Source organism: Argiope bruennichi, chromosome X2 (genome assembly GCF_947563725.1).
Source record: "Argiope bruennichi chromosome X2, qqArgBrue1.1, whole genome shotgun sequence".
NCBI classification, from domain to species: Eukaryota; Metazoa; Arthropoda; class Arachnida; order Araneae; family Araneidae; genus Argiope; species Argiope bruennichi.
The window spans coordinates 23,017,450-23,037,734 of record NC_079163.1 but is presented as its reverse complement, the minus strand read 5'-3'; the positions used below and the strand labels follow the sequence as shown (position 1 = coordinate 23,037,734).

Sequence of the window (20,285 nt, the reverse complement as noted above, 5' to 3'; positions counted from 1 at the left end):
GAGGATAATATTTATGAAGATGAAACAATATTTGAAATAAAATAAAATTTACTTGTCCCTATATGAATAATACAGAGCAACGAACTGTAGTCCACAAATAAACTGATAACTAGATTGTGATAAATCTTCACCTTTCAAGCAACTCTGTATCTGAACTAAAAAGCATATTTTAATCACATCCGTCTATCTGTGAGCACATTAACCCAAAAATGTAATATATCAGAAAGATGAAATTTTTTATGTTTTCTTACATCAAAATAATTAATTTGAATGAAGTTTTAAATTAAATTGCCTAAAAGAAGACAACCTTGAGACCTAAATCTTTGCGAACCGAACATTTAAAAAAAAAAAAAAAATGATGGATGGAATTTTCCATAAGTTGAATCCTCAGACTAGTATATCTGTGCCAAATGTTAAAATTTCAGATCTATCAGTAAATGATTAGTTTAATTATGACATCTAAACTGTTAATTTATTAAACTTTTGATTCGATTAGTTGGAAAGATGAGATTTAAAAGCTATACTGGATCGAATGCATTAAATGAAAAAGCTTAACTAACATAAGCATATTTTAGAACAGACGGAAAAATCGTATTTAAAATCTTGAGAGCATCGAAAACTCTTGGTGAATTACATGATACATTTAGGACTTATTTAATATGCTATTATTCATAGAGTTGCATGCTGCAGGGTTGCCACTCAAATCTGGGGGGAAAAAAATTCCCGTTTCTATATTAAAGATACGAAAAAATGTGCGAATAGCACTTATGTACTAGTTTTGATGGAACACGTTTTAAGGAGTGGAAAATGCGAGGGAAGCAACAAACAATTTAACATTATTCAAAATAATAGCATATGAAAAGGTTTATATGCAAGTTATTAAAGTTTTTTAAAGGTTACAGGAAAAAACAAAACAAAAAAAAAATTATCTTTATTTCTTATCTAGAATTTAGTAAGACAAAATTTATATATTAAAGAGGGTTGGAGGTTAATTTTCTCTCATGCTCTTTAATTTAAGTCACAGAAAATTTATGACTCGAGTGAAATAAAACACAAAACATTTTTGTTATCATGATACAAATAATTGAATGATCACTTAACAAAAAAAAAAAAAAAAAAACTATACAAAGCAAGATTTTATAATTATTTAACTATTTTTGCCAATTCAAATGTTTGGGCATCAATATCTGATGCAGAAAAAGAGGGGGGGGGGGGGGGGAGAGAAAATGGACGAGTTTCAGCATTACACAATCGCGAATGGTATTGTGTCGTTTTTGAAAGCTATGACTATGAACTTTAATTCTTGCAATATTGGAGCCGTTTATTTTGAAAATTGGGTAAGTCCATTTTTTGTTATTGCGAGATATTTAAAGGTTTGCATTTCAATAAATTTAAAAATATTGGTAAGTATTAATAGATATATTTTTTTGTATTTTGTGGTACCTGATAATGTAAGTTTATTATCCAATAGTGTTTACAGTGCTGACTAAAAAAATACGAGTTTTATTATAACCAAGTGGACTTGCCTCACTTTCAAAGTTAATGAGTTATTGTAAACGTTCATTTAATTGGGAAATAGTCAGTTGCATCAGCCTTTTTTTAGAATATTAACAAAATACTATTCAAAAATTTATAAATATTTATTCATTTGATAAAAAATGAAACAAAACAAAGAATATTCTTGTGGAAAATATAACATAAAAAAAACCAATCCAATTTTATTAAGAATTTCAAATCATACATCTTCGGTTTATACGTAGGTAGAATTAAATTCAATTTTATTCAAGATTTAACATTCTAAAATGTTCATGATGAACAGGAGGTACATATGGTAATAAATCCATATCCTTGTACTTTTCAGATACAATAGATCTCCTTTTTTCATACATGAAAGATAATTTTATATTTCTGAAATTACTTGGTCTTCCTCATTGTGGTGCCAAAACGATAATTTTAAATTCAGCATCTCGTTCTATTGAAGTTTTGTAGAACATTTTGTATGGTGCATCCCTTGTAAATCTGACCTAGCAAAGAGTTAAACAATTCACGGTTTCTGCATCGGTATTTTTATTTCTTTTTAAAATCGCTTTCTCCAGAGGTTGGATTATATATATATCCAGGTTTCATTTCATGTACTAAAAATTTATTATATTTTTGACAATTTCGTATTACTTTACAGTAATCCTGGGGAATATACAAGGAAATGGTTTTCCGGATTGCCGTTTCTACAACTCCAAAATCACGATCGTTCGGTAAAATTTAATGCCCTGACAACAGAAATTTGTGATCAATGATATTTATTTCATTGTCACTGGATTCAACAATCTGTGTTGGTAGTAAACATATTATTATTAAGATATATTAATATAAATTAATTATGAAGATATTAAGATAAATTAAGATATACTTTTTATTACTTATGAAATACTGTACAACCACTGATTTTCTTTACCAAAGAGATAGATAGATAGAAACACCCTAGATTTCAGACGTGATGTCAAACGGCCACATCTGCTTCATCATACAGCAACCGGAGCTAAATTTTACAGTAATGTATTCGATCAAAAATTAATTTAAATCTAAGATGGACTTGCACCACTTTCAAATAAACAGATTTTCAATACTGTTAAGAGCTAAAACTTCCATCTCCAAAATACTAGAATGTGATTTTTTTTTTTTTTTTACATTAAATTGTTTACTCATAAAAAGATCATAACAATTTCTATCTATAACTGCAATTATCTCCATTTTTTTCAAAAATGAAATTGCCCACTTTAAAAATAAACAACTCATTTAGAGATCGGCGTAATTTGCATAGAAAAAAATAATTAAGATACTTAATTGTCTGTATTTTTCCTGTTTTTATGCTAAATTTCAAATTTCCCTGCATTTTTCTGGGTTTTTTTAGATGAAAAATATGCTTAAATTCCCTGTTCTCCTGGTGGTGTGGCACTATCTACAAAACTGCTTGATGGGGCTTATGAAAACTATTCTTTGTAACACAAGGAAAATATTAGGACTGTAAGAGCTATTGAAAGAATGGCAGAGGACAGACATTTTTTTTGTGTGTGTTATGCATGGCTGACAAATAAATTGGGCCAAGAACATCATCATGCTGCAATTTCTCATTTTTTTCATAAACATAAATGCAATGCAGAGATAATTTCATAACTCTGAGGGAAAGATTTTAGACATTTTGGAAATATCCTTCATCTAATTAAAAAAATAATTATGAATAAGTGCTAAACATTGAGCTATGTGTATATAAATAATCAGCACTAATTTCCTTATTTTGGCGTGAAACGTTTAAAAAGTCACAAAAGAGATTAAATTTGTTTTATCTATACACATTTTGTGACTTTATGAAATATAATAATTTTCTGCAAGTGTTTTCTTTTTTGAGAAATATATAAAAGTTTCTGATATACACTAAAAGTTCATAAGACTCATTTAACGTTGAAAGTGTTTTTTAAACACCATAACTAAAAGTTATCATCAGAATTCCATTCAATTTCGTCGAGGGGTAAATATCATGATAAATCAATTCATCAAAACATCTTGATTTCCACAATGCAAAAAATTTAAGATATTAGTTAATTATGCTAATCAACTTGATTAATCAATTTGATACGTTGTGTGGAACAAACCTAACCTCTATAGGCATTTCAAAGAATTTCTCTAAAGTCAGCGACACAAAATTTGCGAAAACCTGATAATAAATTTTAAAAATGACAGGTGTTCCTTTTTTGTTGTTGTTGAGGACCTATACTATCAAATATTATAGCAAATGACAAGAATCAAAATAGATCAGAGTACAACAACTAGGTTAATAAACAATGTAATTTGTAAATTGCAATAATATCACACTTGTCGTCTTATGAAGGAATGTAATAGATCTTTTCATAACAAGATTTAACTTGAGAACTTAAACTCCTCAATTATCTCTATCATTAGAGTTGTTAATATACCCAGAATAGTTCAAGATTAAAATCTTGAAAATGCAAAATATTTTTAATATAACAACTAATTTGTATTAAATTAACAAAATAACTGTCAAAGAGCGAATTAAAAAAATAAAAGAAATTTTAAAAAATTGTGTTAGAGTAGTTCAAGGTGTTCTAATAAAAATGCATTTTAATTAATTTCTAATTTATTTTTGTATTTTAAAAAAATTAATAATATTTTTTTCTCATGTTTTATATAATAAGTGAATGAAGTTTGGTTGAATTTAGCTCAACTGCTCAGGAAAATAGCCACAAAGAGTTTAATTTATATTACAACAATTCTTTGCATTGAATCAATAAATAGTTCATAGAATGCCCAATATTTTGTCATAATGTTTAGAAATGCTAATATTAGCTTAAAATTACAATTTAATGCACGAGCCATACTTGACAAACACAGTTAAGAGGTTAAAATCTTTTAATGGAATTAAGGCCAAGACAATGAATGGCCTATGGAATTCGTTAGAGCAAAAAATTAAATTTAATAGCTGGTTCCATGTGCTCTTAAACTTCACTTTCTGCCTGTTGTTTTTCATATTTTGTTAGAACGATTTTTTAATTAAAAACAATTAATACTATGTAAATAGATTAAATTTTCCTCGTAAGATCCATTAATCGCCCTTTATCTTAATCCATGTTTTTATATCCCGTAGATATGAAAATAAAACTTAAACAAAAATTAATGATTAGCAAATAAGTATAATCTATTGAAAAGTTTTATTGAAATTTTATTAGTTAAGATACATTTTTAAAATTATTATTACTTAGTTTATAATGACAAAAAAAGTTGCAAACATGCATTGTGAATAATTTTAATCAGTCAATTGGTATCAGAAATCATAGTTTAGTGAAGATTAATGTTATTCTTATAATACATAATAAATAACATTTAGAGAAGGACCTTGTACTCTTAAAACTTGATCAAACGATGAGGATGGTAAACAAGACAGCTCTCTTTCCAAATGTTCAGAGGAAGATTAGAAGTAGGATTGAGATCTATCTATTGTCTTTAATAGATACCAGAAATGCATTTTTTCTAATAAATCATCAAACAATTATTGCTTGGCTTTGAAAAAAGCTCATAAAAAGTTGGGTTTGAAAAGGTTTGATGGAAACAGAGGAGGACCACGTACTTTTTAACAATTGCAGCATCTTCTGGTGAATAAAACCTCCAGTCATCTTCAACTTCCTTCCATAACTTGGTATGCAGATGAAATAGTTTTCCGTTGAAAGTACCAACAAAATACAATATGGCAAATACTTGGCTCTTGTCGAATTCAGAGATGCCCTCTAAAAGAAACAACAGTAGAATCAACAAACAAAGCACCAAGTAAAAAAAATATATATATATATCCTAAGATACATTTTAAAATATTGCAACAGTTCATTCAGGATTTAAAATTTGGAGTCCAATTTAATACCATGCATGCTTTTATTTAATATGCTTTTTTAAATTCTAAAATTTCCTTTTAGAATTTAAAAAAAGAAAAAAAAATATTAACATTTCTTAAAAATGTCTTATGTATATATAAATTACAAACAATTTAGCTACATCACTTTTTCATGCATACATTTAAACTTCAAATGTACTTAGAGCTTAGTACTAAAAATTCAAAATATATAATTAAAATTACAAATTAAATGCATAAAAAAGTAAAGAAAACTCCTTCATGCTCTTTTGATTTCTCGTATTAACTGCTGATTTCGGCCGAATAATAAAAAAGAAAACACTAATATCACTCTTTTAAGTAAATAGAATCTAAATGCTTTTAAGCTCTGTTTCCCAAGTTAAAAGAATAGATCCTGTCACATAGAAAATAAAGGAATACTTATCCCTTTGTACTTTTAAAATCTGAGAAGTAACATTAAACATACAGTGTAAATCTTATAAAATTCAATATATTAGTTAACATGCAAAATATTTTTAAGATTTCAAATACATTTTTCATATTTTCTTTCTTGAAAAAAAAAATTAAAGTTTGAAGTGAGTATAACAGGTATGAAAACCGCACCCATTTCATATAATTTAAACATTTACTGGAAGATTTAAAAAACGGGGGAAAAAAATTCTACACACAAAATTCATTAATTTTAAAACGACAAAATCAGCAAAATGAAATTACTTCAACAATGGTTTAAATAAAGCTACCATATAAATGTGCAGTGTATAAAGCATACACATCATAGCATGAAATGGTTACACACAAATCTCATAATTATGCATCTTAAATACGTAAATATTTCTCCACAATGATAATAGACAGTTTTAATCTAATATTGTATCATTAGTATATTATCATAGCATCAAATTTCTAACTGGAGTAAAATTAAGCAGAAAAACAGAATGAAATACATGCCTACATTTTCTATTGCATAAATAAAACATTTTAATATTTTTCTGTGTCATAGAAACTTCACCTAAAAGGGAAAATGAATAAACATGAATATGGTTTAAATTCAACATACCTTTAATCAATCTATCCAGAAGTTCTGATCTGTTACAAGGTTTTAATGCTAACGTATGTATGATCCTTTTTCTATTTTAAAAAAATAAAGGTCAAAAAATTAATAAATAAATAAAACCAGTTAAAACTTAAAAATTTATATAATATCATGTAACAAAGTAAAAGCATATATGAATTACAATAAGATGCATCATTTATTCCATGCTAAAGAACATATTTCAATTAAATAATTTCTTTTCAGATTACCGAAAAACAATAATATCAACAATCAAGAAACAGTAATTCATTTGATCTCTGCTTAAGAGGGTTGCAATGAAAATCATTGAAATTTTAAATATAAATAATATAAATACAGGGCATTTTTTTTCGTCAAATATTATATCTAATGTAAAGTAAAAAGTATATGTTTAGTATAAACAATGTGTCCCTGGATTCATGGGCGTAGCTATAAGGGTAGATAAAATCCATATAAAGAAGCATTTTTTTTGTATAGCAATATGGAGTTGGAGATAAAAAGTGTAAGGGGTAAAAAAAAAAAAAAAACCCATTGAGGAAAAGCTCTTTACATAATATTTTTAGAGCAGATGTTATAAAAATTTAATGATGTAGGTGAATTAAAACTAAATTTTTGGAAAAAAAAGTTATGGAGTTTTTTTTTTTTTTTGTTTTTTTTTATTTAGCTTTCATTTTCAAATTGTTGCCAAATTTTTGAATTTCAATGGTATTACAAGATCTTCAGACAATTTTTAGTTGTTAGAAAATATTTTTGTGTGATGAAGCAATTTATGCTCTTTGAGAAAGCAAACATGCATCTTATGCACATACATGCTGCTTGTTTTAGAGCATTTCTTGATTTTTGCACCAACATTTCCATTTCCAACTCCTATTGTTATACAAAAAATGCTTCTTTACATGTACTTTACCTACCTTTAAAGTTTGGCCCATAAATTCCAGAACACCATGAATTTAAAAAAAAAAAAAAAAAAAGAAATGTTTTTATCATAAAACAACTGAAACACATTTATTTGTAATAGCACACAGAAACTGTAATGTGAGACAATCTTTGAATTCATAACCAAAAATTTGCACATCAATAAAACATCCAAAATTCATACATGTGATTATAATTTCAATAACATAGAGTATTTAAATTTTAATATACTTGACATAAAATTTTTGAAAGTCATTTAATTTGAAAAATAGGTTATTTAATATAAAAACTTGCAAAATAGTTTTAACAAACACATAAAACTTGCATATACTCTACTATAATTCATCATATACTAAAGATGAAAATTTAAGATAATTTCAAGTAGTCAAATAAAAGCATTGCTTTAGATTTTTATGCCAGGAATAATTCATATTTTCATTTAAAGTCAAGTAAGAAAGAAGCATTGTTAAAAAGAAACAAAAGTTCATGCGTTTTTAAACATACCTTATACACTGGCTTACAATATCAAAACCTTTACCAGGTATAAACTTTTTTTTCAGATTGCCAGTTGTGATCCTTGAATTAGGTGCTTCTGGGAAAGTACTTGAGCATTTTACTGTTACTTCTTTATCCTCTTTTTCTGAAGAGAAATGAATTATAATGCTTTATTTAAACTTATATAAATTGTTTTTCTACAATCTTGCAAACTAAGTGTCTTGTTTTAATTTCAACATTAGTAATTGTCTAAAGCAGAAATGTTATAAGAAAAATTACAAATTAGAAAGGAAAGAAACAGCTAATTAAACTAGATTAAAAAGTGTGACAAAAGGGTGGTAGAGGACAGAAATGAAAATTTTAAAATTTCATTCACACACTAGAGAAATAAAATACTGCATTGCATATAATAATTTAAATAACATATTTCTGACAGCATAAGAAGAGGGTTTAAGGGATTATTCTTAATTCTTATGATTATTCAAATGACTGAACTTCAACAGAGAATGCAGGAAATTTTTCAGCACTCGCAAACAGTTTCAAATTTGTATTTATTTATATCTCTTCTATATTAATATTATTCTATATTAATATTCTTCTATATTAAAATTTGACATTCTTTCAGAAAAAATCGTTAGCTATTAAGAAAATAAAAACTCCAGTTCAATTTAATGCTACTGGCTTATTTAACAGATTATATAGAGGTCCAGACATTAGAGGTTCTTTGGTAATAAAATAATTAAGTTAAAGAATAAATTTTATACATACTAATAAATGAATTTGGCATTTCAACTTCTCTGGACCTAACAAAAAGAAAGAGAAAATGGTTAAAAATAAAAGATTGAAAAAAATTGCATTAGAATCGTAAAAGTATAAATTTAAAACTGGTATTTACAGGTTTATTTTCCATTGATATGTTATTTTTAACCTTGTTTTTTCAAAACTATTAAAACTAGGTTTAATAATGTTTTTGTGGCTGCACAAGAACTACAGCTTCCAATGTTCTGAAAATCCAATAATTTCATAAAATTAATGTAAAAAAATTAAGAAAAAACACACTACGTCCAAATTATATTTTTATAATAAAAGTAATAATCAATCTCTAATTCTTTAATCATTCATATATTAGTAATTTTAATAATTTCTACAGAGTTTTCCTCATGCAAATAATTTTCAAGACAATGTTTGATTATATCAACTTAGTATATTATATTTTGGATAAATCAATATTCCTTACTGACCTAAACATTATTACTTATTCTTTTCTACCACAAATATGATTACATATGAAAGAGCAATAAGCAGCCAGACCCATAATTCACAATTTATATGCAAATTAAAGAAATGACATTTCAAAAAGCAGTTCTTGCTTTATAAGAAACTATTAATTAAAAACTAAATATTTCTACAGAGATAGGATGGATTGTACAATTCTATGGATAGGAAGATTGTGGAATAATTTCATGTGGTATTAATGAGAAAAATACACAAACAAGTAAGATATGAAATAGTTGGCTTTTAGTTAATATTTTAAAGAAAACCTTAATAGAATTATCAATATTTTAAACAAACATATGAAAAAAACTATATCTGATAAAACTATATTTTCACATAACTATTCAGTTCACTTTTGATTTAAAAATAGTTATTTTATAAGAATAATATTATGTCACTTTATAACGCATGAGAGAAAAACTCTGAATTAGTACATTGGAGTCACTATTTCATTAGATTAGGAACATTATCATATGTGTTTGTTCTGGTGAAATGAAAAAATTTATGATTCTGAATATAGTTTCAGTAGAATAAAAAAGATATAATTTCTGAAGTTCCAAAAAAATACTTTTTCAAAAATGAAACTTTCAGATTTTATTCTTTCCTCTTGTCCATTTCAGTCATATATAGTTTTTAAAAAAAATGAAGGACAGTGATACAGAGTTGCCATTAAAATCTGGGGAACATCCCCCCTCCCCCGTGTTTTCCTTATATATCAAGATATGAGGAAAAAAACGAATAGCACTCACACGCTAGTTATAATGGAATATGGTTTTTAAGGAGTGGAAAAAGCAAAGAAAGAAAGCAACAATTTAACATATTGCAAAATAGTATATTTAAAAAAAGGTTAATATACAGAAAACAAAACATTTTTTTATCTTTATTTATTATCTAGAATTTAGCAAGACAAAATTTAAACATTATAGAGGAGAGATATATTACTTTTCATACTCTTTAACTGTAAGTTACAAAAAATTAAGGACCTGTGTGAAACAAAACAACGCATTACAAAGCAAGATTACTTTTTATTTTACTTATTTTTGCCAATTCAAATATTTGGACATCAATTTCTACATATTTTTCAGCCATCAGTTTCATAGAGCTAATGGAACTAATCCATAACAAATAAAGTACCACATTTCTGCACGACCAAACAAAAATTTTTCAGCTACTTCACTTTTAGTGAACATATGTGAAAATATTTCCAATATATCATTGAATCTATTAAATGACGAATGTGACGCAACAAATGTTAATACCCATGAAACTTCAGCATTAAATGATTCATGAACTAAAATTTAAAAATCGGTTTATATTTGGTCATTAAATGTAACGTTTTTGGACATAACATATACCTTCTTCTTCATTCCTCTTAGATACAAAGTCGAATATTAATTATGGCTTTTTTTTTGTGCAATTTTGTATGTTTTCCTTTCTTTGATATGACTAAAAAGTACTTGTTTTTCCTTAGGTTTATTATCTTCTTACAAAGTGAGCAGTACACAATAAATGGATTTTGTGGAGCTTCTCGAACCCACTAAATGGGTTAGAGAGCATATGGAGCTGTTGTCTACATGAAAAGCATAAATGAAACCAACTCAGTTGTCATGAAGCTTATCGGTAATAAAACCAGAGTAGCCTCGATCAAAACAATTTCTATTCCATATTTGGAGTTGACAGCTCGTCTTCTATTATCGCAAACGGTGAAAAGGATAATGCATGCTCTCAAGATGAAAATAGACGATGCCATTCTTCATACAGACTCTACTATAGCTATTGCATTTATTAATACCCCTCCAAATAGGCACAAGACCTTCGTCAGCAACAGAGTGTCCCAAATCCAGCAGTTATCCAAGGATTTCCAGTGTCAGTACATCCCATCAGAATGCCATCCTGCATACTTCATCTTAACAAATAATTTTCACAAATTAATTCTAGCATTTATATTTAGGTTCAATAGTAATTGTAAAAAAGCATTTTCAGGTAAGGTATTTTTTACCAGAGATGTCTGCTCTAAAAAGAGGATTTTCAATTCCTCATTCAAGTAAGCTAAAATTTCTTAATCCCTTTATTGATAAGGATGGTTTATTAAGGTTAGGAGGTAGGATTTCCCACTCTAATGTAAGTTTAGGTCAAAAACAACCAATAGTTCTACCTGTTAGCAATAAATTATTCAAACTCATATTTGAGTATTATCACAAGGGAGATTTCCACGTAGGTCAACAAGCCCTACAAAATACTGTTCGTATGATATATTGGCCTCTTAGTGGCAGAAGCATAGCACGAAAAGTCGTCCATGAGTGTGTGGAATGCTTCAAAAATAACCCAGTTATCGCCAATCAGATTATGGGAGATCTTCCTCCTGAAAGAGTAATAATGCCCAATTCACCCTTTCTGAATGCAGGAATTGACTTATGTGGTCCGTTTCTAACAAAATATAAGGAACAGAGAAAGGATACATTTCAGAAAATCTATATTGTCATATTTGTCTATATGGCAACCAGAGCAGTTCATCTAGATTTTGTTTCGGTTTTAACGTCAAAAGCTCAGATTGATACGTTAAAATGATTGTTTGCATGTCGTGGTAAAAGTTCAATTCTTTTTAATGATAATGCTACGAATCTCACAGGTGCTTCAGCAGAACTAAAGCATCTACATAAACTGGTGTTAAAAAGTGAGAGCATTGCAAACCTGTCAACTTCAGAAAGTCTATTTCAAATATAAGTATTTTACCAATTGTAGATAATTTTATATCGCCTGTAAAAGAATTAACAGCATTCGATTGTTAATTGTGATTTTTTGTGTAGTTTTCAATTTGCTTATATATGTTTAGCAAATTGAATATATATAAGTTTTCCTTATAATGTTGTATTACATAATGTGCGATATTTTGTAATATTTGAAAGAAATCAATTATTTCAACGCCAGGCGAGATGTTCCGTAGTGTGTGTCTGATTCACCTTGACGAAGGCGTGCCAATTGGCACGCCTTTTTGTGACACTCTCGGAAACATGGAATGGAGTAGACTTCAACGCTGTAATGCAAAACACAATCGCAATAAATCTTTTTTCAAGAAATTACCATCCGCTAATTTTGCTTATAATTAAGCACACCAGCACAGATATAAGAAATTTTTATCGGCATCACTAGAGGACTGTTAAGCAAAAATCAGTGACTTTATCATCCATGGAAGCAGAGTTCATTAGCATATGCAAAACATCAATGGAGCTAACATGGCTGAAAAATGTTCTTGAAGAATGTCAAATATTATTAAGCACCAATGTGTTCTTAGGTGAGATATCTTGCAAACTATTCAGTGACAATATAGCTGCAATTCAATTATTTAAATAGTCGATTGAAAATAACCACACTGAGCACATAGATGTAAGATATTTTGTCAGGATTCTGTTAAACTTAAAAATTTTTAAGTTACTGTATGTAAACACTAAGTTAAATATAGCAGACAGGCAAAATTTTAGCTTAAGAAATTCAATGTGAAATTATTTAAAATTTTTGAAGTGAAATATTAGATTTGTATATTGGTATTTTTTTCCAAGTAATATTAATAAAAGTTAAAGGATGTATTTTTAAAAATGCCTTTAGAAGCATAGTGTGCATTTCAGACTGAGAAATTCTTTTGTGAGAATTTGTTAAGGTTAAAGAATATTTCTTTTTTTCTTTACTTTTTGTCAATGGATTTGCAAGAGATGTTTCATCTAAATATCTCCTTTCAAGAATTAAGACTCAACCTATATACAAATATTAGTTATTACAAAATGTTTGCCTTTGTAATAATATATATATTGTATATGTACTGAATTATTATCCAAGTATAAAAATTGAATGTATAACAAAGTAAAGGTATAACACTAAGTTTTAAAAATTTAATTTAAAAAAAAACGCAATTTGAATCCTGTAAATGTAGCGATTAAGCTCGTTTAAATTTCAATATTTAATCTAACTCTATAAATTAGAGTTATTCTTAAGAAAGCAGCTGAGATACTTCCAAGAGGATGCATTTATTGGGAATAAATCAAAACTTTCTTTCCATTTTATAGGCAGCATCTGCTGGATGCAGATTTTTTGAATCGCTATCTAGTTCGATGCAGTCGCCCAAGAGCTAATATCTAGGAGGATATACAAATAAGATGACTCTAATTGGCATATCATTCAAGAAGATGCAGTTTTGTGTTTATTTGCCGTATATATATATGATGGTTATCTTGGAGTTGAGGGTTATTGGCGTTGTGAGTGCCCAAGTTAATGTGCATCTTTAATAAGTAATTTTTTCTTTTCCTTCTCTTAAATTCTGGTTACGAGATGTTAACCGCGTTTTAATAAATATTCAAGTTATCTTGTAACCATCATTGTGTGGATCTCTTTCTTGATAGATAGATGCAATTTATTAATTTAGGCCAATTTTATTTCCAGAATTTATTCTTATTTTTCCTTCATCCGAGAAATATGCATTATATTCTGAAACATCACATAATGGATTAAATGTACATTTGACAATTAAAAAAAATTCACCATTTAAATTACTGAAAATTGTTCAAACATTTTTCAAGTCACAAGTCTGATACCATAAATATTTCATACTGTCTCCTTGAGATAACCACTCCAGTATTTCAATAAATGGCAATGACCACTGTTGAAGAAAAAGGGAGTAGAAGCAGATTATTCAGTATTATCTTAATATCTGTTGACAACCCTGGATTACTTCTCCAAATTCCTTTGGTTGGTTTTCTTTTTTGATATATTCATTAAATAAAACTTTACAATCATGCCTTGAACTTCTTGTATACAACGTTTAAGAAGAAGGGAAAAAAAACACACACACCATTTCTTGAGATAAATTAAACTTCTTTAACCTCTAGCTTACGGGCTGCTGTACCAGCAACAAGTTTGAATTTCGTTCCACCACTTGAACTTTCCATATGAAACCTAATTGCCTTGTAAAATCCCTTCCCTTTTGTGTTGCACCCCTTAGGGTCAGGAGATTTTGTCCAGTAGTTATAATCATTGTTGGCACTAGTAAGTCTTGTGAACCCTGCATTGGCGGCATTTTTTTTTCAGTAACATTCCTAAGAGGTATGGAATGAATTTGCATAATTTCATTTGCTAGTACTACTCAATTGAAAACTTTAGTTTTTCCCACTGTTTCTTAATTTTTTAACTTTATAAATTCCATAATATTTTAACTTAATATAATTTTGTAACTTTATAATAATATATGTTTATAGTTGGGCCCATCTAATCGTCTTAATATTTGAACCAAGAATTTACTTGAAAGAATTTACTAAATATTTGAATAAAAAGAATTACTTGAAGTTTCATTTCTGACGGAATGGTATTATGAAGGTAATCGGCATCCGAGACATACTTTTACTTTTTTCTACTTCTTACATTTTGATTTTTAAGTAAGCTGCTGTTTTCATCATTATTTTTCATAATTTATGAAAACAATTAATTTAATAATTTATAATTAATCATTCATTAAAAGTTATAATTCTAATTCTAAAATATTGAAGAAGGTTGTTAAAATCTATCAAAAATAACAATTAGTAGTTTTTCTATATCAGAAGAGAAATATTAAAATCTTTATACCTTCATCTCAATCCACTGAGAAGTTACTAGATAAATTATTCTAGAAATATTTGTATTGAAATTAAATAAAGTAGATGCATAAAAAAGTCAGGAATTCTAGATTTAATTTTAAGCATTTCTGAAAGATAATCTAAATCAGCTGCTAATAAAAATACTTGTATTTAATAATGAATGCTGATCATTTAGAATTCCATATATATTTTTTAAATTTTTCTACTAACTACTTTTCAACTTAATATTATCGCAACGTAATCTTATGTATCGAATTCTAAATAAATCATATCTAATCTTACTTTTTAAAAATTAATTGTCTTAAATCTAGTAACTATCACATATTAGTAAATTTTTCTACAGAAAAATGATTTTTTGTTATAATTCAGTTATTGATTGTCTGCAAAATTGAGCATATTTTTCAAAAATACTACACCGCAATGAGTAATTGAAATTCTCAAGTTATATATATATATATATATATATATATATTGTAAGAATCGACAATAGAATAGGAAAACATTACTAGTAATTATATTAAAAACTGTTCAAACTATGTTCGGTATAAAAATTATATTTGATTTCTGTGAGCGCAATATATTAATACTAAAAACATTAATACTAAACATTCAAAGATATTTTAATCTACAAAACAGCAGATGATTGTTATCTGTGTTATGCACAAAGAAATGGGAATATTTTTAAAAAGGAAATAAACAATTCGGATCTTTATGCATGATATATAAATCATCACAATTTAACAAAATTGACGAGTTAGAAGAATAACAAAATAAAATTCACAATGACGTGGTCAAGCTTTATAAGAAATAAATTTAAAGCTTTGGTAATGCTTGAGAAATTTATTTAATTACACATATGATTGAAAAACTGACAATATTCTGTTTAATGTGCTAAATAACTATACAGCAGTTATCCTAATGGCAATTTATTTCATGTCAAAATATTTAATTCAATACTTTTTCCTACAGAATTAATAAACTAATGTTTCAGAAAAAAAATGAATAAAACTGCGATAAATAGCTTTTTTTAGGCTTCAGGCGTAGTACAACCATAAAAAAGCAACCTGTTTATAACGGAGAGGACAGATGACCAATTACCACTACAAGTGGTCAAAATCGGAAAGGTTATTTCCAACCATCACCTTTAAAAGAAGGGGAAAGCATTTTCTAGCTTTTCTCACCTAATACCCGTATTCAAAGTAATTTTTCTGAGTTTGGGTTCCCAAAGCTTAAAAGTTAAAAAAACAAAAACAAAAACTAAGCACTTCTACAGTGATTAATGATTTTTAAATTCAAACACTTTTTATGATGCTATGCACCTTAGTAAAATATCAAGTTAACATTTAAAATTCATTAGAAAAACTTAATTATAGTATTTCTTTACCGCCAACTTAAAACAAGTGAAAAGCAAAAATTGAACTTAAAAACCAAATCACTATGCTCAAAAAGGGACTTATCATATATCTGAACTTAAAATTGATTTGTAAAAAAAAAAAGTTCCATGCAAAAAATAAATCAGAATTAAAGGAAATGAAACGCTTTTAACTATAAACTATAGATTTCAGATATGGTTTTTTTTTCAACTACAGAAAATTATATTGGTAATCTATAGATTACATTAATCAACTAATCTACAAGCTTATTAACATTAAATTCTTTCACTTTATATTAAAATTTTTCAGTTTCTGCAGAAATACATTAGAATCCTTAAACGTCCAAATAAAAAAAATTCACATTCATCCCCTACAATATTGTGGTTTACAAGAAATCAAAATTTATGATTACATATTTTTACCCACCTGTTCTCAGTTTTCTGGACACAATAAGTTGAAGCGCAGCCTGCTGTGCTACCAGCAATGCTGAAATCAAAACTTTCACTATTTGCCATTTTTATAACCTGGAATATAAAAGATTGTAATTAATTAATAATTAAAACTTAATGTAATTTATTTAATATAATAACTAATGCAATAATCCAATAAATAATAAGCACTGCTTAACGAGTTTTGGTATAATATAAGCAACAAGTAAAATTATCTTGACTTGATTTCAATACAAAAACAACAGTTTCTATCTACAATTCATTCATCTGTCATTTCAGAGAATTAAAATTAAATTATTCTTGTATTTACATTTCAAAATGAAAGTAATTTGACTATTTGATCTCAAAATCCTTAAGTGCAATTTAAATTTTTAGTTCTTAAAACACATTTTTTGTTCCCTATATTACCATTCAGGACAGTTGTAGGTATGTTATGTATAAATATATAATTGCTTAAAAATATAATATTATGACTATTAGTTACATAACTAGAAACTGAAATAATAATTAAAAAAAAAAAAGTTTTTATAGCAAAAAATCACTTAAAATATTTTTTGAAACAAAGAAAAATTTCTATATTGTATTCTTATCCTATTTCACTCTTTAATAAATTTCTATAATTATTCTTCGCTTATTTCACTCTTTAATAGAGAAAAGTAATCATGGCATTACTTACTCCATTCGAATCATCAAATTTAATTGATACCTTTGATGAAGGGCTATTCTGAAAAAGTAAAAGTAAAAAGTATGAATAATCCCTTAAATTTTTCTCTCTATTAAAATTAAGAATAGATTTCTATATTAAAATCACAGAAAATATAATATCATTGACAGAATTACTCATAAAACTGAAGTGAAAAAAAGACTATGATTGTAATTATTAGAAAAATAAGCTGTTGAAAAAGTTACATTGAAAGATACCACTTTTTTATGCCAAATTAACCTATTCATTTCAAAGTAATTATTTGTTCAATAATTTCGAAAATAGATTATAATTTGATAATTACAAGAATTAAAATTTATTCAATATTAAGAAATAAAACTCTAGATTGAAAATTACTAAAAAAAATTTCGTTCAACATGCAAATTATCTCAGTTTCAAATAATTATTACCATTTTAATCCATATAATAATTTTTAACAAGAGATCTGATATCATAATTATAAAAAGTACTCACAAATGAGAAAAAGTAATAGTCAAATATTAAGTAAAAATAAAATTTGAAGTGATTTATACCTTTCTTGACTATCTCTTTTGTTTATTGTTATCCTCTTTTGTTTATTTGAAAACAAAGCCAAGCATCTTTTAAGACACTATTATGTTAAGACTAACACTTTTAAGACTGTTTTATTATCATTTACAACATAGAAAGTACATCTTAGATTAAAGCATTAGCACAATAGATGATTAGAATATCTCTGCTACAAAATGATGAAGTCATACAAGAATAAACAAACTTATATGGAGGGGGAAAAAAAAAAAAAAAGCTAATATTCCTAAGCAGAAAGAAAGTACTTAACACTTATTTTTCAGATCAAATTTAGCATCTTATTCCATATTTTGCAAACAAAACCATAGTATATAATCCATGGCTTATCAAAAATAATTCCTGATGAAAATCTTTAATATCCAAATTTAATATATATATAAATCATAACATCAGTATTACAAATTGAGTGAATATGTACAGCACAGAAATGCCTGCTTTTAAGATGTTTTTAAAGAATTCTTCCAAAAAATCCAATCAAATTAAACAATTTTTTTAAGCTAATTTATTACAACAAAGTATTTCAGAATCACTCTCAAAACTATCAGTAAAACAATGTTTGCTTTCATAATGCAGTATTTTTTTAAATTAAAATATGATTTCAAAATATGAATTTAGATTTATAATTACTTGAAATGAAACAACAATAGCAAATTTAAAAATGCTCACAACTGTCTTAAAATTTCAAAAAATATTCTCCAAGGATTTTATTATAAGCCATTTATAGTTAAGTGCATATTTTTCATGCAAGCGCAGGGCATTATCAGACATCCTCATAAATACAGCAGATTTTTTATAATCGTTATGATTAACTAAATCTAGCTCTCCAATATTATCCTGTTTTAGTTAATATAACAATCCCCACATAGTTTAAATATTAGAAAAGAAAGAATAGATACCACTATAAGCAAGGATGGCTGTATGAAGGTTTGTTGTCCGGCGTCAAAATTGACAAGCGTCTTTGGTAGAAGAAAGGATTTACGCATCTTAACGCTCATTGGCTGTTCCAATCATGTCAGCCAAAAGCATAGGTTTTACTTATTTTGGCAAATTACTGCTTTTTTCGATTTAGTTCAGTTATATTAATGTCCCGTTTTTTAAGCAACACTAGGTTTATTTTGAGACGGACTTCGAAATTTTGTACTGCGTTCAGGTGACGAAGACGATACCTGAGTTAAGACACCCCTCTCCAACCTTCCGCACCACAGCAGAGAAAGGACGGATCTTACCATCAGGCCAACTGCGGCCTGACTTTTTGGTCAACACACACTCGCTATGGATTAAAAAAAAAAAAAATCTTTTTTTTTATTATTTGTTTTAAAATGCTATCATAGAACAGGTTTCGTTTTTTAAAAAATTATCATAATTCTTAGTGAATGTGTATGTGTAGGATTAATATATTTTTACTTAACCAATGGTATCATGTATAAACTACTTTCCTTGAAAAAAATTTATATCGATTTTTATTTCTACAAAGGCATTATTTGTTCAATAAATTGAATATGCTTATTTAATATATATATATATATATATATATATGTAAGCATTATTTTATGTGAAGCAGAATGCAGTTTAAAGACAGGGAAGATACTTTTAATTTCGTGACGTCATTTTATTTCATTTTGTAGAAGCAGGGATATGTACAAGCGATGAACACACAGAAAAGGAATGAGGAAAAAGCTCTTGGACATTTTATCCCTGGTCTTATATAACCAGAGAAATTGATAGGGGAAATATTTCTTCATGATGCTAATATATAATGAGATTTCGAGAGGGATTTTCATTACACGCGTTGAAGAGACACAGGGAGATTTTAAAAAAGAATTTGTATCGTCAGCGGTATTTTGTCTCTTCACGAGGAGTGTGGGAAAGTTAGACTTTTAGCTGATTCAGCTATTTAACAAAGCTTCTCTTGAATTAATTAAGTAGAGAGAGTGGAATTGGATCACGAAATAAGAGAATATTTTAGAATGAAGTTACTATGGGCTAAATTAAGATAAAATCTTGAAAATTAATTAAATTGAAATTAGAGTTAAAATATCATTACAATTTTCCCTCCACTGCAAGACTCGGAAGTATGTTGGGGCCCTCGACCCACAGCCTTACCTTACAGTGGTAGTCAAGTAAGAAACTAAAATTTAAAAGCATATTAAAAGTGATACCCGAGTTTACCTTACCTTTACAATAATATAAAAATCATTTTGAACAGCATTATAAAAAGTACAAGAAAGATAATGTGATATCTGCGAAAATATTAGATAAATATTCAACAACACCAAACATAATAATATTAAAATATGCAATATACAAATGATTTTCTGCAGAAACTCAATCTATTGTATCTCAGTCTGTAAGACTGACTCTGTTTGGTGAGGATTGTCTCTAGAGAAGGCTTGCATACAGTGTCC

General features: G+C 27.3%; 1 protein-coding gene across 3 annotated transcripts in view; it reads right to left on the bottom strand.

Moving 5' to 3' along the window:
* LOC129960198 (RNA polymerase II elongation factor ELL-like) overlaps positions 1-19,150 on the bottom strand; it is a 29,333-nt gene extending 10,183 nt beyond the window's left edge. Inside the window, exons 1-7 of one of the 3 annotated variants that reach the window (XM_056073428.1) lie at positions 19,047-19,150; positions 17,287-17,334; positions 16,588-16,685; positions 8,664-8,698; positions 7,905-8,040; positions 6,471-6,541; positions 5,138-5,294 (exon numbers count right to left, since the gene is read on the bottom strand). In XM_056073428.1, the coding sequence (XP_055929403.1) occupies positions 5,138-5,294; positions 6,471-6,541; positions 7,905-8,040; positions 8,664-8,698; positions 16,588-16,685; positions 17,287-17,334; positions 19,047-19,109 (608 nt within the window). In that variant the 5' untranslated portion in view covers positions 19,110-19,150. Of the gene's footprint in view, positions 1-5,137; positions 5,295-6,470; positions 6,542-7,904; positions 8,041-8,663; positions 8,699-16,587; positions 16,686-17,286; positions 17,335-17,846; positions 17,998-18,776 lie in introns of those variants that run through there. The other 2 variants (XM_056073427.1, XM_056073429.1) reach the window with 2 other exon arrangements.
* Between the last annotated feature and the right edge of the window lie 1,135 nt (positions 19,151-20,285).